Here is a 27,914-nt window from a genome sequence, read left to right as displayed (position 1 = left end):
AACTCATTTCCGCCGGTGCATATGTAAAATTCTACCAATCAATTTCCTTACAAAAATATGTTGCTCAGAAAATAAACTTTTCTTGCTGAATGAGAGTAAACCTGATAAATTCTGACTTAAATACCGCAGTATGGAAAGAGGTAGTATTTAATGATTTGCCATTGACTAAACACTAAAGAAGTTAACAATTATCAATACCGATATTCAGAATAAGAATAAATTTTCCTTTTGTTTCCTTATAATCTCAGTTCACTTATTGTTAGTGTAGCAACTTAGTGTCTCACATAATTTAGACTTACTAGGTGCAGGTATATCAAAATATTGACATTTTTTTTCTTCTCAGAAATGATTGTGGCTATAAGAATATTGTGAGTACATAGTATGTTGTTCTAATATGAAATTAGGCGCTGCCTATCTGACGGGAAAACCTAGTCATACGGAAGTTCTTTCTTTTTTTCTGCATAAATTGTTCTTTCTGATACCGTATTTTCCCGAATTAAGGCCCCCCCTCTAATTAACGCCCCCCCCCCGCCCATTTTGGAGGGGAAAAAAGTCAACAAGAACGGGAAAAAAAATCACCTACCTCATTTTTATAAGTCCATATAATAAGTAATTTACAGTACAAAAGTCCAATGTATTGAAAATTAAACACTTTTAAACAGTCCATGTACCGTAAGTCCAAAACATTTGTACTAAGTACGGTACGTATCCAATCATCAAACAGAAAATTAAACGGTAAATACATTTTTGATTTGTTTTTGCACCACTCGCGCACACGCTTCCTGCCGACTTTAAACAAACTTGCAGCAATGTGTGTACGATATACCCTTTTCTTCGGCAGTTTTAAGAACTTTTAATTCAAAAGCAGGCACAGCAGCGTGTCAAACCATTGACATTGTGTATTGGGCTTTTAGCTACCCGCATGTACTAAGGAAAATGTTATCGGAGTACACAGCTGTTTGGGTCATGACGTAATGTGTAGTGTCGCGAGCGTGTCAAAAAGCCAGACATGGAATACACGAGGTACCGTATTTAAATGCATAAAAGACACACTGCATTAAATTGGATGCCAAATAATTACGTTTTGGGGGATTAAACAACACAGAAACACTTTACAGATAGTTTGAACGATGTTTTTAAGTTTTGTAAAAAGTTTCGTTTTTTATTTTTTTACCTCAAATAAACGCCCCCTCTTCGAAAATGTAACGCCCCCGGGGGCGTTAATACGGGAAAATACGGTATTTTCAGTTTTGACAGTAAGCCTGATGGTTTTGCTCTTGATTGCAATTTGTTGAAAAAAGAACGATTTTGACTGTAGCATCAATTTATTTCCAAGATAATGTTGAAAATATAACCAACTTTATGTTTAAAAAGTGGCCGAATATTTACAACCTCTAGAAGGTAAAATGTGGAGGCTAAACCCGTCCGTTATTTTAATCGCTATTTTATTGTTTACCATTATGTAAATGGCCGTTAATGACAACAATCAATGTTGCTTGTATTAAAGCACATAATTATGGTAGAAATTTTGTACAAATCAATTGTATAAAGAAAGACATATTTATGAAAAACTGCAAAAAATGGCCGAATTTACGACTGGAACCAGTATACACATTATTGATTTCAGTTCCAATAATTGCAAAAATTGTGATAAACATCAATAAAAAAAATAAAATTGGGCCTAAGCAAAAAAAAAATAAATATTTCAAGCAGCTGACGAGATTCGAACTCGAACCTCGCACATGGAAAATATGTACGCTAACCACTGGACCACGGTGAAGTGTTACGCCATCTGGTGTTAAATTTATATTTATAAATGAATTTTGTAAGGGCAGCGTGTCTAAACATTTTATTTTGGCATTTTTGAAATTATTGGCTTTTCTACATTAAAAAATATAAATAAACGATGATTTTATTATTCAAACACTGCTGTAATGTAGCCTACATTATTATTCAATATTGGAAACAAAAAGCGGGCCGCTTGAATCATCCATAAACTCGCTACATGAAGAAACCCGAACAACACCGATTTCCATTAATACCGCGAGTTTTCAACTCGATAGAATAATTTGTTTTGATAATGTGGCGCCAGATCATTCATAAGCAATTTTATTTTATCAAATGTCGTCCTGAAAATTATCTATTGCGCAAACTGCACGGCAGCAGTTCCGGGAATTATGGGTAAAAACAACAACAACGAAACTGTGAAGGTATAGAACATATTCCCAAGTTGAACGGTATATAGGTTTACTTTGACATATACACGTACACATTATCTATAGACGGAAAAACCTTCGGTTTTCCCATATCAATAGCTTAGAAATCTAATAAAAATGAAACCACATATGCAGGGATCACTTTTGGCCGCGATCTCATAATATTCTCTCGTTTTTTGGGCGAAAATCGCATAAGTTTTGCTCAAATGCGATTAGAAATCGCGTCCGCGTGGCTGTGAATTGTTTGCCGAAATTGCGACTTTTAGCTGTAGTGCGCACTTGCCGTTACATGCTGATTGTATGACGTTTATTAGGCGCTTGAATTTCACTTTAATCTCCATAGAGCGACCGGTGATATTGATTACCAGGGAATAGTTACCCATTTTCATGAAGATTCAAAATGCCACCGAAGAAGAAATTGAAGCGTTTAAAAGGCCAAACTTTGCTTCCATTCGCTCGGACGAGTAGCGATGAGAATAACAACAAGGTGGAGAAACCCCAGGTGAAGTCCCTTCATGAAAAAGAAATGCTGAAAGCCCGAAATTCCAAATGATATGTTTGAAGTTGAGGGCGAGGGTAGGGTCATTATGAGATTGACTTCAAAGCTGTTCTGGCCTGATGAAGTGTATCAGATCTGGAAAAATTAAAATATAACTGAACTTCCAGTTGGACAGAGCAGCTTTGAAGTAAAAACTCGAAAGTTAATTCCTTACTGAAAGGAAAAATACATGTGGACCCTGCACTCGGCTACAACTTTCATCAACCTATTCAGGCACAGAATTTTAAGTTATGATAAAAGTGTCTCTGAAAGGAACTGTAATGTTTCTTTACAAATAAACAGATGTTTTCTTTTCAGTGTAATAAAGGCTGTCTGCAGATGTAAAATCTCATAAAAAGAAAAACTCCCATTCATTTTGTCAAAATCTTATGTATTCAAGGCAAATGGGAATTAATCTCATAAAGGTATCTGCCAAAAGTGATCCCTGCGTATGTATACCAGCCATCATGATCATAGTTCAACAAATATGACGAGATCCTAGGAAATATTGAGATAATTTTTTCATATTGGCAATATCCCCACTTGCGACAAACACTCAGAAGACCAAAATAGTTGAAGCAATCTCCGTTGAAATTTTTATCGCTGCCTTTATTCGAATTTTCCGCGAAAAGGTGCCTCATTGATTCATACAAAGCTACCAGCAGTTAGTTTTACAACTGACATCAGAATTTTACATGTGTCGGCTGTATACATTTTCTAAAGAATTAACAGTCATTATCTCGCAACTTAATTTACAGACCTCCAAAATTACGAAGTTCTAATTATAACAAATATTGACGGGGGCCAAAATTCGAAGTGTACCCTGCTACCTGATTATCTGATTCATTTTCACACAGTTTTTGATGCATATGAGTCTAAGATTATGACATGAAATATTGTGGTAAAGACCAGAAATGCTTCGTTGTGTTGCCTTTTGTTTAATTGTGATAAGTTGAATGTCAAGTGCCACGACAATACAGATGAGCTGTATATATACATATTTACATACAAACAAATAATATGAAAGGAAGTGTCTAGCTGTCGCGAGTTGCGCCTATCAGGATTTATATATGACTTAGTTACTGCATACCTATAATTTTTACAAATAATAGACCCCAATCATATTCACACCACTATTTCCACCCACCGATGAGCTGTCATAGATCAGTGTTTTGAATGATAGACTTAGTTAACATTGACGTACAAATTGCATATTAAAGAGAAAGGGAAGTAACTTGGACTATATATGTTGGAATCCAAGTGTCTATGATTCATTTACCTTTATTTTATGACAGTCAGAATGTTCTGTTGTTTCAGTTAAAAAACCGGAGTGGAATAATATGAGGCAAAGCAAACATGAACAGATTTGAAACAAAGTAAAAGTACATTTGTATATCCATTAGAGACATGCAAGGTTAAGACATGAATGAAGTATCAATTTCTTGTTTTAATATTTACAGGTTTGAGCTTGGAACGAGTGTCTGACAATACAATATCGAAGGAGGAGTGGTTGAACAGATTTAACAGTCATCAAATTACACGTGCAGATATGAACACACTGATTATGAATTATCTTGTGACAGGTATTTTGGAATATTATAAAGCTTCCAGGTTGTATTGAAAAAATTGAATATTTTTATTTACAAATGTATTCAGAATTATAAATGCCTTTTCTTGGAATACTTCTCTGAAACTATTGACTTGCCATATTTGACTTCTTATATGCTAGCACCTTCATTTCTAAACGAATCCTTATCATATTTACAAATTTTATGTATTTGTAAAATCAAAAGAGAACTGGTGAAGTTAAGACTTTTATTTGATGAATTTGCTGTTGATTTAGAAATAATTTCCATGAAACATTTATGTGCAGTGTAACTTTTGTATTACTACAGAGAGACCATATATACCAAACTTACTTTTGAATTTGTTAGCTCACCTGACACGTAGTGACAAGGTGAGCTTTTGTGATCGCCCTTAGTCCGTCATCCATCCACAATTTCTTGTGAACACAATAGAGACCACATTTTGCAATCAGTTTTAATTAAACTTGCACACAACTTGTATTGGCATAGTATCTCGGTTCCTTCCGAAAACTGGCTAGATCCCATCTACATCATGGGATCTCTGCCTATTTTTCTAAAGAATTAAATTGCACCACAAATGATGTACTGTTTGTATTTCTACCAACACAAGTCTCAGTGCTATGCACAGGTATGAACCATATACTGTTGTATCCTGTCATTTAAATAAAGCAGTGTAGGAGACATGGACATGTTTCATAAGCAGTTTCTAGTTTGAAACTTTGATATTAAATGTATATCTGAAAAAAATAAAGCGAAATCTGGTGATAAATACATGTAAAACCCCTTACAGAATGTAAAACCCCATGCAGAATGTAAAAAAAAGCAATGCAGAATATAAAACCCCATTACAAAATATAAAACCCCGCAACAAATATAAAACCCTGTGGACTGTAAAACCTTATATACATGTAGCTTGTAAAACTTGATGCAGAAGGAAAGAACCCGTGCAGAATGATAAAAAACCTTTTGAGCAGTATAAATTTTGCTCATCATTCTAAACTATCTCAGCTGCTTTACTCTTTCCAGATCATTGTTTTTTGCTCTTTACAATTTAATTAGAAACTGAGAAAATTTATACACAAATAAGTTTATAATGAAGCCCCTAGGCTACTACAAATTAAAAGTTCTAAGAAAAAATTGATAAGACTTCAATATTACAAAAAGAACTGTGATAGAGTCACTTTAAACAAAGTTATTTTAAATAAGAGACTTGATGACAAAAGTCTTACAATATGTGTGTACTAAAAAAACTGTTTCATGAATTTCTTACAAGGGGCCATACATGTAGTTAAGGATTTGAACCAGCTACCTCAGGATTCGGAGTCTGGCACTCTTCCTTTGTGCCATCGTGCCAACCGTTTGAAAATAGAAATGGTGGTACTTGTATTTAAATATTGAGATAAAGTTTTTAGGCAGGGCATTTTCTGCCTTTTGCCATTGCTGCCAAGTAAGGAAGATTCTAATAAGAAATGAAAATAATTTGAAAGTCTTTTGCCAACAGAAGTTCGTTTGTTTTCAATGTTTAGGTTTGTTGTGCCAAAATTTTGTCATTTCTTACAGCTGATGTAATTCATTCTGTCAGTCTGGGTATAAAAGCTAAATAAGAAGAGCACAAGGCTGCTAATAAGGAAGTCTGAGACGGAATTCACTTGCAAATGTCTCAGTAATGGTTGAATAAAGACAATTTATTACATGTTTTTCAGTGAATTATGGAAAAATAAGAGTGAAATATAGCTGGTATCAAATGGATAAATTTCATCAAAACATGAAATAAAAAGAATATTTGTTTGTTTTACATGTAAGACCAAAATATCTTCCTCTCATGATCACCATATTTTGCACTTTCACTCGTGGCTATGCCACTCATGAAAATACTGCTTCTGATATTCACTCATGAAAGATATTTCAATCTTACACTGAAACAACCAAACATCAACTATATGTCAAAGGCCATTCATCCTCCACCTCTTACTGATGTGGGGACATTTTCGGGTACTTGCAGACTATAGGTATAGACTATGGGAAGGAATGGAGAAACACTCATTATGTTAATTGATTGCCACATATAACTGAAATTCTGTTGATAAACAGTGTAACACCGAACATAACAGAACGATTTTTTTTTGTATTTTCTATGAACAGAAGGCTTCAAAGAATCTGCAGAGAAGTTCAGGCTGGAATCCGGTATACAGCCATCAGTAGATCTCAACCAGTTAGATGACAGGATCAAAATCCGGGAAGAAATACAGAATGGAAGAATAGAAAGTGCAATATCATTGGTGAACACCCTGCAACCAGAACTGTTAGACAATGACAGATACCTCTACTTCCATCTACAGGTATACACTAACTGAAGTGTCAGCTGGTCATTACACAGACTGGTCATAAAAATGATCTCCTCATAAGATACAGCTTCTCACCTGAACACAAAGTGCTCATGGTGAGCTATTGTGATTACTCACCATCTGATGGCCGTCCATCTTTCCACACTTTCTTCAGATGATGTTTGTTTATTTTGATTTCTGCTGGTTCCTCACTGTCCCAATATGCAGTCAGAGGAGAGTTCATCGGTCCCTGTTCTTGAGGAGTACAAAAAGCCACAAAAAGGACTAGTAACTTGTTTCAATAGATTTCATTGGCTAGCACTTTACACATAGGAAGAAAGTAGATTCAGCAGTTACCGAACTAAAGCTAAGGTGTTATCATATCATATGTTAGTTTTCAGAATGAACATGATATTGCAATATATAGCAAAATATGTAATACAAAGGTTGTTTTGTGCTGTAGGAAATAGATCATATTTGTCCTCCACCTCTGTTGCAAGTGGTGAAGTTGTGCACCACTGCTGGAAAATGTGCACCACTACTGGAAGTTGTGCACCACTGCTGTTGAGCTAATGTTCAACACATTGCTATGAGATACGTGAATTATATGATAGAATTAAGTGACAGTGTTGTATCTAAGGTGATATGTGTCTGAAACACAGTTACAGTCTGAAATAATGTTAAAAAAATTTCACCAAGTGCTATGCCGGAATAGATTTCTGTTGGTGTATATACACAAGTAGTTATAACACATTTCTTTTCCTGATATTCAGACATATGTATTTCTGTATTGCTTCAGCAACAACATTTAATAGAACTGATCAGGCAAGGGAATGTTGAAGGAGCATTGGAGTATGCACAGACACATTTAGCGGAGAGAGGCGAGGAGAATCCTGAAATTTTGTCCGAACTCGAGAGAACCTTAGCCCTTCTAGCTTTTGAAGAGCCGGAAAAATCACCCTTTGGAGATCTGCTACACTTATGTCAAAGACAAAAGGTATAATGATGAATATTGAGTAGAAAGTAACAAAAGTAGATCCCGGTTGCTTTTATGTTGGAATAGTTACCAAAGTCTTTCAAAAGGACATGTACCTTTTCAGCTAACATGAGCACGAAATGCTCATGGCGAGCTTTTAGGATTGTTGGATGTCTGTCGTCCACTTAAACCGTGAAGCAAATTTCATCCAAACATTACAGCAGTGTTCCTTGGGTGGTCTCTTTCTAGATTATTTCAAATCAAGGTCATCAATGGATAATTCTGGTTGCCATGACAACTTAAACTTTTGTCCTCAGGAAAGCACTAGCCCAATTTTGAAATGATTTCACAAAAATCTTCCTTGAGTGACTCTACCAAATTCCTTCAGCTCATTATTTTTTTGTTGAAAAACATGGTCACCAAGGGGATGTGGCTAGTTCTCCTTTTCTATATAGAAAACCTTCTTTGATACTGGTGGCCCAATTTTATTGTCCCGCCCACTTTTAGTGGAAGTGAGACTAAACGATCCAAATTCTGGAGGCGGCGGAAACAGCATCAACAATTGGGAATAACTAAAAAACTGTTACATGTATTTCTTTTAAACTTTGTAGGATGTTTTAGAAAGTAATTTTCCAACCCCTAGCGACCTTGACCTTGAAGAAATTAGCATTTTTAGCTCATCTGGTTTTTTGGGGGGGGAAATGATGAATTATTGTCACCACTTGATCAGCGTTGGAGTCAGGTGGTTAAGTTTAGGTCAGCTTTTATCTTAAACTATCAAAGATGTTGCTTTAAAACTTGCAACACTTGTTCACCATCAATAGCTGACTCTGTACAGTAAGAAACATAACTCCATCCTGCCTTTTTGCAAAATTATGGCCCCTTTTGGACTTAGAAAATCAGATTTCTTGGTGAAATTTTGTGTTTAGGTCAGCTTTTCTCCTAAACTATCAAAGCTATTGCTTTAAAACTTGCAACACTTGTTCACCATCAAAAGCTGCAAGAAAAATAACTCCATCGTGCTTTTTGTAAGAATTATGGCCTCTTATGGACTTAGAAATATCAGATTTCTTGGTCAATTTTTGCATTTAGGTCAACTTTTCTCAGCAGTCAAAGCTATTGCTTTAAAACTTGGAGCAGTTATTTGCATTAAAAGCTGACTCTGCACATCAAGTACCGTAACTCTGCATTGCTTTTTGCAAGAATTATGGCCCCTTTTGGACTTAGAAAATAATGGGTAGGACAATTTTTCTATTATACAGAGACAAACAAAATCAGATGAGCATCTGCATCAGAAAGGCTGTGCGCTTGTTTAAATCTTTTTGATGCATTTGAAAATTCTCAAAAATAACAATTTCTCAAAAACCATTACATGTATTGCTTTAAAACCTTGTAGGAGGTGGTTCAAAAACTCCTTTTACACCCTCATGGTGAGTCCTGGCCCCCTAATGACCTTAACCTTGAAAAAATTAGCATTTTTACGATTTTTGACGCCTTTGAAAATTTGCAAAAATGACAATTTCTCAAAAACCATTGCATATATTGCTTTGAAACCTTGTAGGATGATTCAAAAACTCATTTTACACCCCTTTGATGAGTCCTGGTCCACTAGTTACCTTGACCTTGAAGAAATCAGCCTTCGAAAATTCACAAAACTGACAATTTAAAAAAAATGTTGCAGATATGGCTTTGAAAAGTTGGAAGATGGTTTTAAAACTCATTTTGCACCTATTTCATGAGTCAAAGCTCCTGTGGGCGACTCTTTAAAGTGGGGTCCATCTTATACTTTCACAGCAGTGTTCCTTAAATGAACCTGTACCACATTTCGCCAAATTGAATCCGTTTTGTTAAATAACATGGCCACCAAGGTCGAGACTAGGTTTCCCTATACGAAAAATTTTGAAAGTCTTCTCTCCTGAGACCACTGGCTATTAAATAATTTCAAGGCAATGTTTTCTTAAATGACCCTCTAATACAAGGCAAATTCCTTTGTTACAACATGGCCACCAAGAGACGGGGCTGTTTTTCTCTACACTGTTTTATAGAAAACTTTAAAAATCTTCTCCTGAAACTGCTGGTCCAATTTCAAAGTAATATGACAGCAATATTCCTCGGTTGATACTCTTTCAAAGTCCTTCAGATCTTTCTGTTTCATTTAAAACGTGGCTGCCTTAGGGCGAGGCTTGTTTTCTCTGTATGACTTTATGGCCCCTGTTATCCACACACATTACCCACATGCATTTATTTAGTGGAAAAATGTTCCGGCTATATATCAAAATAATTCCACAATTATTTTCCTTGCATGATCTTCTTCTGAAGCTGTTTAAGCAAGCTGTGTGATGCTCAGGTGGGCTCAGGGTGAGGTATTGTGATCGCTCACCGTCCGGCGTCCGTCCGTCCGTTGTACGTCCGTCCGGCGTCCGTCCACACTTTCCTTTAAACAACATCTCCTCCTAAACCAACAGGCCAATTTTGATGAAACTTCACAGGGATGTTCCTTGGATGGCCCCCTTTCAAAATTGTTCAAAGAATTGAATTCCATGCAGAACACTGGTTGCCATGGCAACCGAAAGGAAAAACTTTTAAAATCTTCTTCTCAAAAACCAGAAGCCCTAGAGCTTAGATATTTAATGTGAGGCATTGCCAAGTGGACCTCTACCAAGTTTGTTCAAATCATGACCCCGGGGTCAAAATTGACCCCGCCCCAGGGGTCACTTGATTTTACATAAGAAAATCTTAAAAAATCTTCTTCTCAAAAACCAGAAGCCTTAGAGCTTAGATATTTGACATGTAGCATTGCCTAGTGGACCTCTACTAAAATTGTTCAAATCATGACCCGGGGGTCAAAATTGACCCCACCCCAGGGGTCACTTGATTTTACATTGGAAAATCTTCAAAAAATTTCTAAAGATAAACCAGAAGGCCTAGAGCTTAGATATTTCACATGTAGCATTGCCTAGTGGACCTCTACAAAATTTGTTCAAATCATGGCCCCCGGGGTCAAAATTGACTCCGCCCCAGGGGTCACTTGATTTTACATAGGAAAATATTTTAAAAAATCTTTTTCTCAAAAACCAGAAGACCTAGAGCTTAGATATTTGACATGTAGCATTACCTAGTGGACCTATACAAAATTTGTTCATATCATGACCCCCTGGGTCAAAATTGACCCCGCCCCAGGGGTCACTTGATTTTACATAGGAAAATCTTCAAAATTTTTCTAAAAATAAACTAGAAGGCCTAGAGACTAGATATTTGACATGTAGCATTGCCTAGTGGACCTCTACAAAATTTGTTCAAACCTTGTCCCCCGGGGTCAAAATTGACTCCGCCCTAGGAGTCACTTGATTTTACATAGGAAAATCTTTAAAAAAAAATCTAAAAATAAACCAGAAGGCCTAGATCTTAGATATTTGACATTTAGCATTGCCTAGTAGACTTTTACAAAGTTTATTCAAATCATGACCCCTGGGGTCAAATTGACCCTGCCCCATGGGGTTACTTGATTGTACATAAAAAAATCTTCAAAATTTTCTAAAAATAAACCAGAAGAACTTAGATATTTGACATTGTAGCATTGCCTAGTGGACCTTTACAAAAAGTTTTCAAATCTTGTTTTTAAAGTTACTTAAAGAAAATTTCAACTATATTTTCTCATAATTCTTTTGATTGATTTCTGTTATGATCTTTTGACCTTGAAGACTTGTCCTTAAGTGCAATGATAACAGGTGAGCGATATAGGGCCATCATGGCCCTCTTTTTTTATGGAAACGAACAATATTAATGGTTATTCTTTCAATCATACCAGAATTTCATTTCTGTTAGCACTAGAAAACACTATTGGTTAATCTTTTTGCACTTCTAGTAAAGCTTTGTTTTTATCAACATTTTGAGAGTTGGAAGGAACTTGTCTAACGATTCTGGCTAAATTTGAAAAAAAAAGAATGACATTATCTTGGTGATTTGTCTTAGGCCTGGATTTAGTTAACAACCAAGTATAGACATAAAATAAAGATTTTTTTAACTAGACGTACATTATGACATGTATTCCATTTGTTGATAATGTCCAACTTTCCATAAAAAAAATAAAGGTATAGTTATAACACAAGGTTTTTGCAAATAATTTTAGAGAGTAAAGTACTTGCAATGCATGAGGCATATTAATTTTTAGCTCGACTATACAAAGAATATGGAGAGCTATCCTACTCACCCCGGCATTGGCGTCTTTCCGCGTCCCCACCGTGGTTAAAGTTTGTTTTTAGCTCGACTTTTCGAAGAATAGTCTAGCTATTCTACTCACCCTGGCGTCGGCGTCGGCGTCACACCTTGGTTAAGTTTTTGCATGCAAGTACATACAGCCATCAATTAAAGGCATATAGCTTTGAAACTTATTTTTTCTTTTTCTAGGTCAATTACCAACCTCTCTGGGTCAAGACCCATAGCTCTGACATGTATTTTGAGCAAATTATGCCCCCTTTTGGACTTAGAAAATTTTGGTTAAAGTTTTACATGCAAGTTACTATCTCCAAAACTAATGCAGATATTGATTTGAAACTTCACATGTGTCTTCGGGGTTATAAAACTAGTTGATAGCAGCAAGTCCCATAACTCTGACTTTCATTTTGGCCAAATTATGCCCCCTTTTGGACTTAGAAAATTCTGGTTAAAGTTTTGCGTGCAAGTACATACAGCTATTTCTAAAAGGGATATAGATTTGAAACTTATTTTTTCTTTTTCTAGATCAATTACCAACCTCACTGGGTCAAGATCCATAACTCTGACATGTATTTTGAGCAAATTATGCCCCCTTTTAGACTTAGAAAATTTTGGTTAAAGTTTTACATGCAAGTTACTATCTCCAAAACTAATGCAGATATTGATTTGAAACTTCACATGTGTCTTCGGGGTTATAAATCTAGTTGATAGCAGCAAGTCCCATAACTCTGACTTTCATTTTGGCCAAATTATGCCCCCTTTTGGACTTAGCAAATTCTGGTTAAAGTTTTGCGTGCAAGTACATACAGCTATTTCTAAAAGGCATATAGATTTGAAACTTATTTTTTCTTTTTCTAGATCAATTACCAACCTCACTGGGTCAAGTCCCATAACTCTGACAGGTTTTTTGAGCAAATTATGCCCCCTTTTAGACTTAGAAAATTTTGGTTAAAGTTTTACATGCAAGTTATTATCTCCAAAACTAATGCAGATATTGATTTGAAACTTCACATGTGTCTTCGGGGTTATAAAACTAGTTGATAGCACAAGTCCCATAACTCTGACCTTCATTTTGGCCAAATTATGTCCCCTTTTGGACTTAGCAAATTCTGGTTAAAGTTTTGCGTGCAAGTACATACAGCTATTACTAAAAGGCATATAGATTTGAAACTTATTTTTTCTTTTTCTAGATCAATTACCAACCTCACTGGGTCAAGTCCCATAACTCTGGCATGTATTTTGGGCAAATTATGCCCCCTTTTGGGCTTTGAAAATTCTGGTTAAAGTTTTACATGCAAGTTTCTATCTTCAGAACTAATGAAGATATTGAATTGAAACTTCACATGTGCCTTCGGGGTTATAAAACTAGTTGATAGCAGCAAGTCCCATAACTGATAATTATGCATTTTGGTCAAATTATTCCCCCTTTTTAACTTAAAACTCTTTTGATATTTAACCTTTTTGGGTAATATTTTCCTGCTTCTGGGACAATATTTCGAATAGTCGAGCTTGGCTGTCTTACGGACAGCTCTTGTTTTACACCTTCTCCTCATCTCTGTAATTACTTGATGGATTTGCTCTTAACGTAAAATAATTATTCCTCATCATCACCCACATCATATGGCACAAGGGTCATAACTCTCACACCAATGAATTATCCCCCTTTTTTACTTAGTATTTCAGGTTAAAAGTTTTGATGCACTTTCACTCTATCTCAGTTATTCCTAAATGGATTTAATTCAAACTGAAAGTAGTTGTTCCACACGATCTCCCACATCATATGACACAAGACCCATTACTCTGGTACCAATATTTAATGAATTATCCCCCCTTAGAATTTCAGGTTGAAGTTTTGATGCTTTTTCACTATATCGCAGCTATTACTAAATGGATTTGATTCAAACTTAAAATGGTTGTTCAACATCATCACTCACATCATATGCCACAAGGGCCATATCTCTTGCACCAATATTTCATGAATTATGCACCCTTTTTACTTAGAATTTCAGGTTAAAGTTTTGATACACTTTCACTCTGTCTCAGTTATTACTAAATGGATCTGATTCAAACTTAAGATAGTTGTTCCATCTTATCACCCACATCATATGACACAAGGTCCTTAACTCTGGCACCAATTTTTCATGAATTATGCCCCCTTTTACTTAGAATTTAAGGTTAATTTTGATGCATTTTCAGTATATCTCAGTTATTACGAAATGCATTTGATTCAAACTTGAAGTAGTTGTTCCACCTTATCACCCACATCGTATGACACAAGATGTATTACTCTGGCACCAATTTTTCATGAATTATGCCCCCTTTTACTTAGAATTTAAGGTCAATTTTGATGCATTTTCACTATATTATCTCGGTTACGAAATGCATTTGATTCAAACTTGAAGTGGTCGTTCCACATCATCACCCACATCATATGACACAAGGTGCATTTGCACCAATATTTTATGAATTATGCCCCCTTTTTGCTTAGAATTATACTCATATAGTGTTTTGATACACTTTATCTTAACCTCTCTTATTACTTAATATTTTTGACACAGACTGACTTGCAAGATCTTCATCCACCATTGGAGTCACACAGTCACACAGTGACAGCTACAGTTTCCTCAAATGTCCCCCAGTTTCACTATCCAGCATCGAAATAGTCGAGCGCACTGTCTCCTGTGATAGCTCTTGTTAATTTATGTTACTTTGTGATATTTTGTACTATTTCTACTATATTCCAGGTTGCTAGTGAACTAAATGCTGCCATATTGGAAACAGACTCTACCCCCAAGTTAGCAAATTTATTAAAACTGTTGCTGTGGTCACAGGAAGAATTGGACAAAAAGAAGATAAAATATCCAAAAATGACCGATATTGCTACAGGGACTATAGAAACACCGAAGGGATGACTAGCAATGTTAAATGATGTTCTTTCTCAGTATTGTGATAGATTACTGAATCAACAAACATCTTAAATGAGAATCGTTAGGATAAAAACTTCCATCTAGTGTATTTTTAGAGGTTTTGTTAATGATACTAATATTTTATGTCAAGAAAATATACTAAGTATATCTTCTTGTGGGTTTAAGGACTTTTTGAGGAACTAATGAAGTAAGTGTTCCCAAAATGTAATCAGATAATGACAATAATAAATGATTTAAATGTTTGTTAACTTGTTTTGCAGAGGGGTCATATTATAGTGAGTGAATTTCTAAAAATAGGATTTTTGCCTCAGAACAGTGGAACAAAGTGTTTGCTTCCAAATCTGTGTCTCGCTGTATGTCTACTGTGGAGGCAAATATATTCAGATTGTTTTATTGTGACCATTTTTATAGATGTCAAGTCGCTTAATTTGTGAATAAGAAAATGTATTTAAGAAACGTATCTAGATTTAGTTGATAACATTTGGTGTAATGTGTGTGGAAGCCAGAGGCCTCCATGTGTAATTTTAAACATAATGGTGTATTTTATACCCAAATGCTAATATTTTACACTGTAATTCAAATCTTGTTTCCTCTTATGTCACAATGTTTCATTTGATAAAATGTTGCATATCTTTGAAGTTATAAGTATCTGACACAGCAAAACTGACAACTTGCAGAAGTTATTGGAAAGTTTTAACTTGCATCACATTGCACTATTTCTATGTGCAGCTTGAAGGAAAATGCACTTACAGTTGTTTGTATTTTATATGACGATGTGATGTGTGTTTACCAACCACTGTGACCTCTGGAATATCATACCTTTAGGATCAATAGATTTCTTTAGAATTGAAATGCAGTACCTGTATACAGAAGAAGGAAACAAATAAATTTTAAACATTAATTCCTTTCTCATAACTGCAACTGCATTCTTTATCACATTTGGACGAATTGAATTGGTAAACAGAACATTGTAACAGTTGTGTATGTTTGAGTACTGTAGATGAGAGAGCATTTGATAATAGCTTAATATTTGATGGTCAGTTTGCCATAGTGTATTCATGTCTTTGCTGTTTAAAAATTTACTTTCTTAATGTAACAGCACCTGTATCTCCATATTATTGTGATTGTTTCTCAGTGTGATGATTTTTATATTGAGGAGTAAAACATTGTATGCATTTCTGTACAAAATTTCTCATTGTTGTTGTTTTCATTATTTGTATTCATTTGTATTTAATTTCAATGGAATGTATATAATATGCAATTTACAAAGACTATTGTTTTTACAGCTGTTGTTTGTTTTTTGTTAGTTCAGCAGTTGCGGCATTACGACAGGTCTTTATCCATCCTCCATGTGTACGTCCCTTGTCTTGTTTTAAATGACATCTATATGAAACTTCTTGAAAACTTTCGTCTCCAGTGGCAATTAAAAGGAAACATTTAAAAGTCCTGAAAAACCAAAACTTCTTTTACCAAAAAAAAAAAAAAAAAAAGGGCTACTTGATTCTGAAAAAAAAATGAGGGCATCTATAGCATCATTATATGGTCCTCTCCCAAATTTGTTCAAATGGGGACACTTGGCCCCTTTTAGGGGCCGCTAGAACTATAAATATAAATACCTTTTAACGTCTTCTTACCATGCACCACTTGATGGATCTTCTTTAAACTTGGTCTGTGGCATCATTTTATGGTCCTTTCTCAAGTTTGTACAAATGGGGGCACTTTGGGCTGCTAGAGCTAAAAATAGAAATACCTTTTAAACAACTTCTTATCAAGAACTGCTTGCTGGATCTTTATCAGACTTGGTCTGTAGCATAATGATATGGTCCTCTCCCAAGTTTGTTCAAATAGGGGCACTTGGCTAAAAATAGAAATACCTTTTAAAGTTTTTTTAGCTCACCTGAGCAATGCTCAGGGTGAGCTATTGTGATCGCACTGTGTCCATCGTGCATCCGTCCATTGTCAACAATTGCGTTTAAAAGACATCTCCTCCAAAACCACAGAATGGATATTGATGAAACTTGACATGGATGTTCCTTGGATAGTCCTCTACCAAAGTTGTTCAAACGGTTCTGCTTGGTTACACATAGGGGCCGCCAGAGCTAAAAATAGAAAAATCTTCAAACGACATCTCCTCCTAAATCAATGGTCTGATTTTAAAATAATTTCACACAAATAGGCTTTATGTCAGCCTCTACCAAAATTATTCAAAATATACCGATTCGTTAAAAAACATGGCTGCCAGAGTGCATGGTCACTTTTCGCTATATGTATATACCGTAGATACCAATGTATAATGCGCAGTTTTTGACCCCCCGGGACCACCCCCGAATTGTGGGTGCGCATAATACACAGGTATAGACAATTTTCCAACTTCAAAACAAGTTTGTTACTGATGTTCGCCATTTTGGTAAAGGGAAACAACTCCCCGCGCTTACTGTCATCGCTAAAATCTAAGATTGCCGTAACTTTCCGTAAAAGATCGAATTGTTTATTTTCCTTTCAAATAAAATTAATTTCATATAAATTTAAAAGTATTTTGATGAAAAAAAAGTTAATAAATCACAAAAATTATGATACTAATTAAAGATCGAGAATTATCTTTAACCGAGATCAAACTGTGAACAACATAATTGACGCGAAGTGACACGTTAAATGCCGGTAATTACTTGCTATTTGATCGTGACAAAAAGACTATCACACCTTTTATTATTGGCTTGAATTGAAAAGCTCATGTCATTTTGAAAGATACCATTCCAAAATGTTGAATCAGTTGCTGTTTATTTATTCAAAATAGATAAGGCCTAAAAAAAAAAATTCTTTCAATTTTTTTTTTTTACGCCTAATTAAAAAGGTAAAACAACAAATAAAACAATATTTTACTGGTTTTATTTTCGAGAAAACAAAAATCGACAGTACGGCGAGACCGATGCTGCTCTCTGCTGCAAAGAATAAAATTTATTACCGGTGTCGGTGTCAAAATTGACCAAAAATGTTTTTTTTCCAGGATTTTGGGCCAAAATCGGGGGTGCGCATTATACACAGGTGCGCATTATACATGGGTATCTACGGTAGTGGAAACTTTATGATTTGATTTTAACCAGACTTGCACTCAACTTGTATCACCATAAGATCTCGATTCCTTTTCAGCTATCCTAAAGTTTTTTTACACTTTCGCTTTTTTCAACTTATCTCTGTAATTACTAGATGGATTTGATTCAAACTTGAAATAGTTATTCCTCATCATCACCCACATCATCTGGCATAAGGGCCATAACTCTGGTGCCAATATTTCATGATTTATCTCCCCTTTCAACTTAGTTTTTAAGGTTAAAGTTTTGATGCACTTTCACTCTATCTCTTATTACTGAATGAATTTGATTCAAACTTTAAATAATTGTTCAACATCATCACCCACATCATATGACACAAGATGCATAACTCTGGCACAAATTTTTCATGAATTATTCCCCCTTTTTACTTAGAATTTCAGGTTAAAGTTTTGATGCACTTTCACTCTATCACTGTTATTGCTGAATGGATTTGATTCAGACTTAAAGTAGTTGTTCAACATAATCACCCACATCATTTGACACAAGGTGCATAACTCTGGCACCAATTTTTCATGAATTATTTCCCCTTTTTACTTAGAATTTCAGGTTAAAGTTTTGATGCACTTTCACTCTATCTCTGTTTTTACTGAATGGATTTGATTCAAACTAAAATGGTTGTTCAGCATCATCACCTATGCCATATGACACAAGGTGCATAACTCTGGTACCAATTTTTCATGAATTATTCCCCCTTTTTACTTAGAATTTCAGGTTAAAGTTTTGATGCACTTTGGCTGTATCACTGTTATTATTGAATGGATTTGATTCAGACTTAAAATAGTTGTTTAACATAATCACCCACATCATTTGACACAAGGTGCATAACTCTGGCACCAATTTTTCATGAATTATTCCCCCTTTTTACTTAGAATTTCAGGTTAAAGTTTTGATGCACTTTCACTCTATCACTGTTATTACAGAATGGATTTGATTCAAACTTAAAATAGTTGTTCATCATCATCACACACACCATTTAACACAAGGTGCATAACTCTGGCACCAATTTTTCATGAATAATGCCCCCTTTTACTTAGAATTAAAGGTTAATTTTGATGCATTTTCACTATCTCTCAGTTATTATTATGAAATGCATTTGATTCAAACTTGAAGTAGTTGTTCCACATTCTCACCCACATCATATGACACAAGATGCATAACTCTTGCACCAATATTTTATTAGCCCACCATCATCAGATGGTGGGCTATTCAAATCACTCTGCGTCCGTCGTCCGTCCTGCCATCCGTCCGTCCGTCCTTCCGAGAATGTTGTGTCGCGCCTAGCTCCAAAAGTATTTGACGTAGAGTCACAAAACTTTACAGGAATGTTGGTCAGCATGTGTAGTTGTGCACCTGGGGTTTCGCGTCTGGATTCATTCAGTCGTGTAGAAGTTATGGCCCCTGACTTTGTAAAAATTGGTCATTTTAGTGTTGTGTTGCGCCTACCTCCAAAAGTATATGACTTAGAGTCACAAAACTTTACAGGAATGTTGGTCAGCATGTGTAGTTGTGCACCTGTGGTTTCACGTCCGGATTCATTCAGTCTTGTAGGAGTTATAGCCCCTGACTTAGTTAAAAATTGGTCATTTTAATGTTGTGTCGTGCGTAGCTCCAGAAGTATTTGACCTTGAGTCACCAAAGTTTGCAGGAATGTTGGTCAGCATGTGCAGTTGTGCACCTGGGGTTTCACGTCCAGATTCATTCAGTCGTGTAGGAGTTATGGCCCCTGACCTGGGAAAAAATTGTCATTTTAATGTCATGTAGTGGGGGCATCTGTGTCCCATGGACACATTTCTAGTTTCTTCTTGTTTTTGGTTAAAGCAATGGTACTCAGGTTAGCGATATAGGGCCATCATGGCCCTCTTGTTTCTTGTTTTTTTTTGTGTATTTTTTCTCTTTAAAGATTAACTTCCCTTAGTTGTTACTCTAAATAACTTACCTTGTAACTTTTTTATAATTGACCTTAGGGAAAAACCAAGATCACTTTTCTGTGGTACAACATTGATGTTACTTTCAAATTTTGGGTGTATTTTAAGGTATCTCTACCCAGTAAGGATTTTTTTTGTGGACTTAGAAAAATAAAAGAATTACAATAATTCTAAAAAAACAAAAACATTGTAAACAACTAGAAAATAAAAATTCCATTTGCAAATACAGGTGCTAGTGTAAAGAAATTTGCTGTGACGGGCGTATATTGTGACATTCTGGCACTCTTGTTTGTTCTCTTACCATAATTTCTTTTTGTATTACTTCCCTTTTTATGCCCCCAGAGGGAGGCATAATAGTTTTCAACTGTCCGTCCGTTCGTTCGTTCGTTAGTTCGTTCGTTCATTCGTTAGTCACGTTAACTTTTTGCATGAAGGCACTTTACTCGTGAACCACTGCACCCAGGACCTTCAAACTTCACATGCTGAAAGTACTTATTGAGTACACCACCCCTACAGACTTTGGGGTCACCAGTTCAAAGGTCAAGGTCACAGGGGCCAACGTTAACTTTTTGCATGAAGGCACTTTACTCGCGAACCACTGCACCCAGGACCTTCAAACTTCACATGCTGATAGTACTTATTGAGTACACCACCCATACTGACTTTGGGGTCACCAGGTCAAAGGTCAAGGTCACAGGGGCCAACATTAACTTTTTGCATGAAGGCACTTTACTTGCGAACCACTGCACCCAGGACCTTCAAACTTCACATGCTGATAGTACTTATTGAGTACACCACCCCTACTGACTTTGGGGTCACCAGGTCAAAGGTCAAGGTCACAGGGGCCAATGTTAACTTTTTGCATGAAGGCACTTGACTCGCGAACCATTGCACCCAGGACCTTCAAACTTCACATGCTGATAGTACTTATTGAGTACACCACCCCTACTGACTTTGGGGTTACCAGGTCAAAAGTCAAGGTCACAGGGGCCAACGTTAACTTTTTGCATGAAGGCACTTTACTTGCAAACCACTGCACCCAGGACCTTCAAACTTCACATGCTGTTAGTACTTATTGAGTACACCACCCCTACTGACTTTGGGGTCACCAGGTCAAAGGTCAAGGTCACAGGGACCAACATTAATTTTTTGCATGAAGGCACTTTTCTTGCGAACCACTTCACCCAGGACCTTCAAACTTTACATGCTGATAGTACTTTATGAGTACACCAACACTACTGAATTTGGGGTCACCAGGTCAAAGGTCAAGGTCACAGGGGCCAATGTCAACTTTTTGCATGAAGGCACTTTACATGCAAACCACTTCATTCAGGACCTTCAAACTTCACATGCTGATAGTACTTATTGAGTACACCACCCCTACTGACTTTGGGGTCACCAGGTCAGAGGTCCAGGTGCTGCGGGGGCATTTGTCACCATTAGTGACAGCTGTTGTTTGTTACTATAAATAGCTTATTTTGAAACTTTTTTTATTATTGGCTGTAGGGAAAAACTGAGACCACTTTTCTGTGGTATAACATGGATGGTACATCCAATTTTTAGATGTATTTTGACATAACTTTACCTGGTAAGAATTTTTTTGTTGTTCCTGTCCTTTGGGCTTCAACAGTCAAGTTCTTTAAATTTTGCTCCCATCCTCTGGTTTAACCCTTTGGGCGTATATTGCTCCGCTTGGCGGCGCTCTTGTTTTTTTCAAAGTTATATCTACTGTACAAGCAGAATATTGGAACCTGACATCAAAACAAAACATTTGTGAAAAATTCATATGAATGATTTTTTGTCACAATGTTTGAAAAATTCATGATTCGTTCAGATATGTCATGATTAAACACTCAGGCCTCTGGCCATCATGATAAGAATACTACAAATCTGAACTCAAAATTACTTTATTTGCCTACAAAGCATGCAAAACTTAAATTTATTTCACATTTATATCAAATACATGTAAATGTAAATAAATGTAAATGAAAATTTTATTTACCGTCGCTTTGTGAAACAATTAACATAAGCTCTGTAGAGCTTTGGATCAACCCTATTTTTTTTAAGAAACATTAAAACCTATTATACCTTACCCCCCAGCATTTTTCTTGTACCCATTTACAACTGGGTCGACTGAGGCAATTGTGATAGTGCCTTGGGCCGAAGACACACCGCAGTGGGAGTAGCAAGGATTCGAACCAGGGGCCCTCCGTAGGAAAGCGCCTTATCCCTCTCAACCACTGTGTCCACCAAAGCAATTGTTTTTTGGACAGTGTAAGATTCAGCCAGATTAAGAAATAAGTTACCTATTAGACAGACATATTGATTTTGCTGAATGCCAACCTACTTCCATTTTCAATGATGACAAAATTAATGTTGAAGAATTAATCCAGGAATCAATGACACTTTTCTCAGAAATCTATATCTTAAGATCATCTTGCATCCCAGGGCATGAGTTTTTAGCTCAACTGTCACAAAGTGACAAGGTGAGCTTTTGTGATCGCGCGGTGTCCGTCGTCCGTCGTCCGTCCGTGCGTCCGTAAACTTTTGCTTGTGACCACTCTAGAGGTCACATTTTTCATGGGATCTTTATGAAAGTTGGTCAGAATGTTCATCTTGATGATATCTAGGTCAAGTTCGAAACTGGGTCACGTGCCATCAAAAACTAGGTCATTAGGTCTAAAAATGAAAACTATTGTGACCTCTCTAGAGGCCATATTTCTCAATGGATCTTCATGAATATTGGTCAGAATGTTTACCTTGATGATATCTAGGTCAAGTTCGAAACTGGGTCACGTAGGGTCAAAAACTAGGTCATTAGGTCTAAAAATAGAAAAACATTGTGACCTCTCTAGAGGCCATATTTCTCAATGGATCTTCATGAAAATTGGTCAGAATGTTCACCTTGATGATATCTAGGTCAAGTTCGAAACTGGGTCACGTGCGATCAAAAACTAGGTCAGTAGGTCTAAAAATAGGAAAACCTTGTGACCTCTCTAGAGGCGATATTTTTCAATGGATCTTCATGAAAATTGGTCAGAGTGTTTACCTTGAAGATATCTAGGTCAAGTTCGAAAATGGGTCACATGGGGTTAAAAACTAGGTCAGTAGATCTAAAATAGAAAACCTTGTGACCTCTCTAGAGGCCATATTTTTCATGAGATCTTCATGATTATTGGTCAGAATGTTTCACCTTGATGATATCTAAGTCAAGTTCGAAACTGGGTCACGTGGGTTAAACCTAGGTCAGTAGGTCTAAAAATAGAAAAAAACCATGTGACCTCTCTAGAGACCATATTTCTCAACGGATCTTCATGAAAATTGGTGAGAATGTTCAGCTTGATGATATCTAGGTCAGGTTTGTAACTGGGTCATGTGCGGTCAAAAACTAGGTCAGTAGGTCGAAAAATAGAGAAACCTTGTGACCTCTCTAGAGGCCATATTTTTCACGAGATCTTCATGAAAATTGGTGAGAATGTTCACCTTGATGATATCTAGATCAAGTTTAAAAGTGGGTCATGTGCCTTCAAAAACTAGGCCATTAGGTCAAATAATAGAAAAACCTTGTGACCTCTCTAGAGGCCATATTTTTCAATGGATCTTCATGAAAATTGGTCAGAATTTTTTATCTTGATGATACCTAGGTCACATGTGCTCAAAAACTAGGTCACTATGTCAAATAATAGAAATAATGACGACATACTCAGTTCCGAAACTGGGTCATGTGGGGATAGGTGAGCGATTCAGGACCATCATGGTCCTCTTGTTTAAGATCAGTAATAGTCTTAGTTTTTTTTTCAGGTGTGCTGTATGTGACCTTGACATGCCTTGCTGCAACCTTGACACTCCTTGCTGCAACCTTGACACCCCTTGCTGCGACCTTGACACTCCTGCAAAGTTGTTTTCCCTGCATGTATCCACACACATGAAGTGCTGATAGCTAACGAAGAACTATGGTCTCATACTGATGCTTATCGATATTTTTTTCACAATACTTACCTCTTTATAAAAGTTCAATGTATTTGGATATGTTCATAGTGGCTTTGCGACCAGCATGGATCCAGACCAGCCTGCACATCCGCGCAGTCTGGTCAGGATCATGCTGTTCGCTCTTGGCTGCTCTCATTGCAATAGGCTTTGAAAGCGAACAGCATTGATCCTGACCAGACTGCGCAGATGCTGGTTGCAAAGCCACTATGTTGGTTTTCTCATGGCGCAGCTCATATTTTGTTAGCAGTCTTTCAATAATGGAACATCAGTATGTGGTTTGTTTGCCAACAGCTAAAATACTGCTGTATTCAGATATTGCCCTCTTAAGGTTCATGATCATTTTGTGAAAACGAAAGTTTTTAGATATTTTAACAAATTCTTATTGTGATACAAAATTTATTCTACAAGTGTCTTACGACTTACAGTTACAGTCAAACTTTGTTCTACAAGTGTCTTACGACTTACAGTTACAGTCAAAATCTTATAGTATACAGTCAAACTTTGTTCTACAAGTGTCTTACAACTTACAGTTATTTTGTGTTCTACAAGTGTCTTGCAGCTTACAGTTACAGTCAAACTTCGTGTTCTACAGGTTTCTTGCAGCTTACAGTTACAGTCAAACTTTGTGTTCTACAGGTTTCTTGCAGCTTACAGTTACAGTCAAACTTTGTGTTCTACAGGTTTCTTGCAGCTTACAGTTATAGTCAAACTTTGTGTTCTACAGGTTTCTTGCAGCTTACAGTTACAGTCAAACTTTGTGTTCTACAGGTTTCTTGCAGCTTACAGTTACAGTCAAACTTTGTGTTCTACAGGTTTCTTGCAGCTTACAGTTGCAGTCAAACTTTGTGTTTTACAGGTTTTTTGCAGCTTTATCTGGCACCACAAATGTCAACTAGATTCTACTTTGACAATAAATAAATCATAATTCATATTCCAATCTTCCAGACTGAAGTTTTAACTTATTTATATGCCACTATGTTCTGGCGTTTTTGTTTCAGTGCCATCATGTAGGTGATAGTACTATATTTAAAAACTGCATATATAAACTTTGAATGAAGATTTTACATCTGATTTCTAAATCCGACCTTAGATGTTATTAGAAATAACATTTTCACAGCTGTAACTACTTAATACTTTAATGAAAATTTACTTAATATCTGAAAATTCTGTTTTGTGCAACGCTTTCCTTTTGTAGGGAGGTTTTTATAATAGCATATGGCCAGCCGAATGAGGTATCAAGCTAAAATGTAGTACTGTAAAATGTAAAGAATTTGTGTGATTAGAATGAAAATAATAAATATGTTCCAATAGTTTTATCAGTTGATATAATATGGGCAGTCGTTTCGGATGCGAATATTAAATCACTCGTGCTACGCTCTCATGATTTAATTATTACGCATCCGAACTCCTGCCCATATTTTATTAAATGATAAAATATAGGGACAAATTTATTATTTCTAAATTTAACTAATTTCATGGTAACAAATCAGCTTTTTTTTTTTTTTGGATGGAGCATATTTCTTTGTATACACATTAAAATATGTAACTAGATGTGAATAAAATCTAGTAATACAGACATTACAAGTTGTTAACAAAATATATTTTTCATACAAGTGTGTAAATTTATTGTCAGTAACATAATGTCATAGTTCTTATGTGACATCAAGTGAAACATCTGTGTGAGCATAATGTCATAGTTCTTATGTGATTTCAAATGAAATGTCTTTGTGAGCATAATGTCAAGGTTCTTATGTGAGAGCAAGTGAAATGTCTTTTTGAGCATAATGTCAAGGTTCTTATGTGAGAGCAAGTGAAATGTCTGTGTGAGCAAAATGATATTGTTCTTATGTGACAACAAGTGAAATGTGTGTGAAATGTCATAGTTCTGATGTGACAATGTATGAAATGTCTGTGTGAGCATAATGTCATGGTTCTTATGTGACAAGAAGTGAAATATCTGTGTGAACATACTGTCATAATTCTTAGGAGACATCAAGTGAAATGTCTGTGTGAGCATAATGTCATAGTTCTTATGTGACATCAAGTGAAATGTCTGTGTGAGCATAATGTCATAGTTCTTATGTGTTATCAAATGAAATGTCTGTGTGAGCATAATGTCATAGTTCTTATGTGACATCAAGTGAAACATCTGTGTGAGCATAATGTCATAGTTCTTATGTGACTTCAAATGAAATGTCTTTGTGAGCATAATGTCAAGATTTTTATGTGAGAGCAAGTGAAATGACTGTGTGAACATAATGTCATAGTTCTTATGTGACATCAAGTGAAACATCTGTGTGAGCATAATGTCATAGTTCTTATGTGACTTTAAATGAAATGTCTTTGTGAGCATAATGTCAAGGTTCTTATGTGAGAGCAAGTGAAATGTCTGTGTGAGCAAAATGATATTGTTCTTATATGACAACAAGTGAAACTTGTGTGAAATGTCATAGTTCTGATGTGACAACAAATGAAATGTCTATGTGAGCATAATGTCATAGTTCTTATGTGACATCAAGTGAAATGTCTGTGTGAGCATAATGTCATTGTTCTTATGTGACATCAAGTGAAATGTCTGTGTGAACATAATGTCATTGAAATGTCTGTGCGAGCATAATGTCATAGTTCTTATGAGACATCAAGTGAAATGTCTGTATGAGCATAATGTCATAGTTCTTATGTGACATCAAGTGAAATGTCTGTGTGAACATAATGTCATTGAAATGTCTGTGCGAGCATAATGTCATAGTTCTTATGAGACATCAAGTGAATGTCTGTATGAGCATAATGTCATAGTTCTTATGTGACATCAAGTGAAATGTCTGTGTGAGCATAATGTCATTGTTCTTATGTGACATCAAGTCAAATGTCTGTGCGAGCATAATGTCATTGTTCTTATGTGACATCAAGTGAAATGTCTGTGGGAGCATAATGTCATTGTTCTTATGTGACATCAAGTGAAATGTCTGTGTGAGCATAATGTCATTGTTCTTATGTGACATCAAGTGAAATGTCTGTGTGAGCATAATGTCATTGTTTTTCAATAACAAATGATAAGCCTTAGAAGTCAATGATATGTATTAAAATGGGGCTTCATGTTCACTTAATGTTTGTTCTAGGTAAAATCTATTAAAATAAGCCAATATTTCAGTCAAGATATATAATTCTACTGTTTGTTATGCCCCCCCCCCCCCCCCCCCCCCCCCCCCCCCCCAAAAAAAAAGTGTTAGATATATATTGATGAAACCTTGCATGAGTCTTAATCATGATATGGACTTGCGCACCTCCTATTTTTCATTTGGGTATGCCCCCTTTTTTCAGAGTTATGGTCCCTGAAATAGTCAAAAATGCACATTTTCACCTTGTGACGCACCTAGCTCAAAGATAATTTTATATAAATTGATAAAACCTTACATGAGTCTTTATCATGATATGAACTTGCGCACCTTCTATTTTTCGTCTGGCTCAACCCCCTATTTTCAGAGTTATGGCCCCTGAAAAAGTAAAAACTGCACATTTTCACCTTGTGATGCATCTAGCTCAAAAAGTATTTGATATGGATTCATGAAACCTTGCATGAGTCTTAATCATGATATGAACTTGAGCACCTCCTATTTTTCATTTTGGTTCGCCACCTATTTTTAGAGTTATGGCCCCTGAAATGGTCAAAAATGCACATTTTCACCTTGTGACGCACCTAGCTCAGAAAGTATTTAATATAAATAGTTGAAAACTTGCATAAGTCTTTATCATGATATAAACTTGCACACGTCTTATTTTTTTGGCTGGCTCCACCCACTATTTTTAAAGTTACAGCCCCTGAAATAGTAAAAAAATTGCACATTTTCACCTACTTATGTGCCTAGCATAAAAAGTATTTGATGTGAATTCATGAAACCTTGCTTGAGTCTTTATCATGATGTGACCTTGCACACTTGGTATTCTTCATGAGAATCTTGGCACTTGTACAGTGTTATTGCCCTTGAAATAGCCAAAATAGTGGATTTTTTGTTTGTGATGCTTATAGCTCAAAAAGTATATGGCCTAGAATAATGAATCCTTTTCATAAAATGTTTGTTGAGGCTATACCCCATTAAGATTGCGAAC

General features: G+C 36.0%; 1 protein-coding gene across 1 annotated transcript; it reads left to right on the top strand.

Moving 5' to 3' along the window:
* Positions 1–9: 9 nt before the first annotated feature.
* LOC123537299 (glucose-induced degradation protein 8 homolog) lies at positions 10–16,067 on the top strand. The gene is made up of 5 exons (XM_045320976.2): positions 10–140; positions 4,215–4,337; positions 6,483–6,679; positions 7,464–7,661; positions 14,600–16,067. Exons 1-5 carry the CDS (start codon positions 131–133, stop codon positions 14,765–14,767), a joined length of 696 nt encoding a protein of 231 aa, XP_045176911.1. The 5' UTR covers positions 10–130; the 3' UTR covers positions 14,768–16,067.
* The last annotated feature ends 11,847 nt before the right edge of the window (positions 16,068–27,914 follow it).

Source organism: Mercenaria mercenaria, chromosome 17 (assembly GCF_021730395.1).
Source record: "Mercenaria mercenaria strain notata chromosome 17, MADL_Memer_1, whole genome shotgun sequence".
In the NCBI taxonomy this organism is placed as follows: Eukaryota; Metazoa; Mollusca; class Bivalvia; order Venerida; family Veneridae; genus Mercenaria; species Mercenaria mercenaria.
The sequence above is the reverse complement of the archived record's forward strand: the minus strand, read 5'-3'. Positions and strand labels throughout refer to the sequence as shown.

Coding starts and splice junctions, on each gene's coding strand:
- LOC123537299 (XM_045320976.2), top strand. Junction 6,680..7,463: donor ACCTCTACTTCCATCTACAG/GTATACACTAAC, acceptor GTATTGCTTCAG/CAACAACATTTAATAGAACT. Junction 7,662..14,599: donor ACTTATGTCAAAGACAAAAG/GTATAATGATGA, acceptor ACTATATTCCAG/GTTGCTAGTGAACTAAATGC.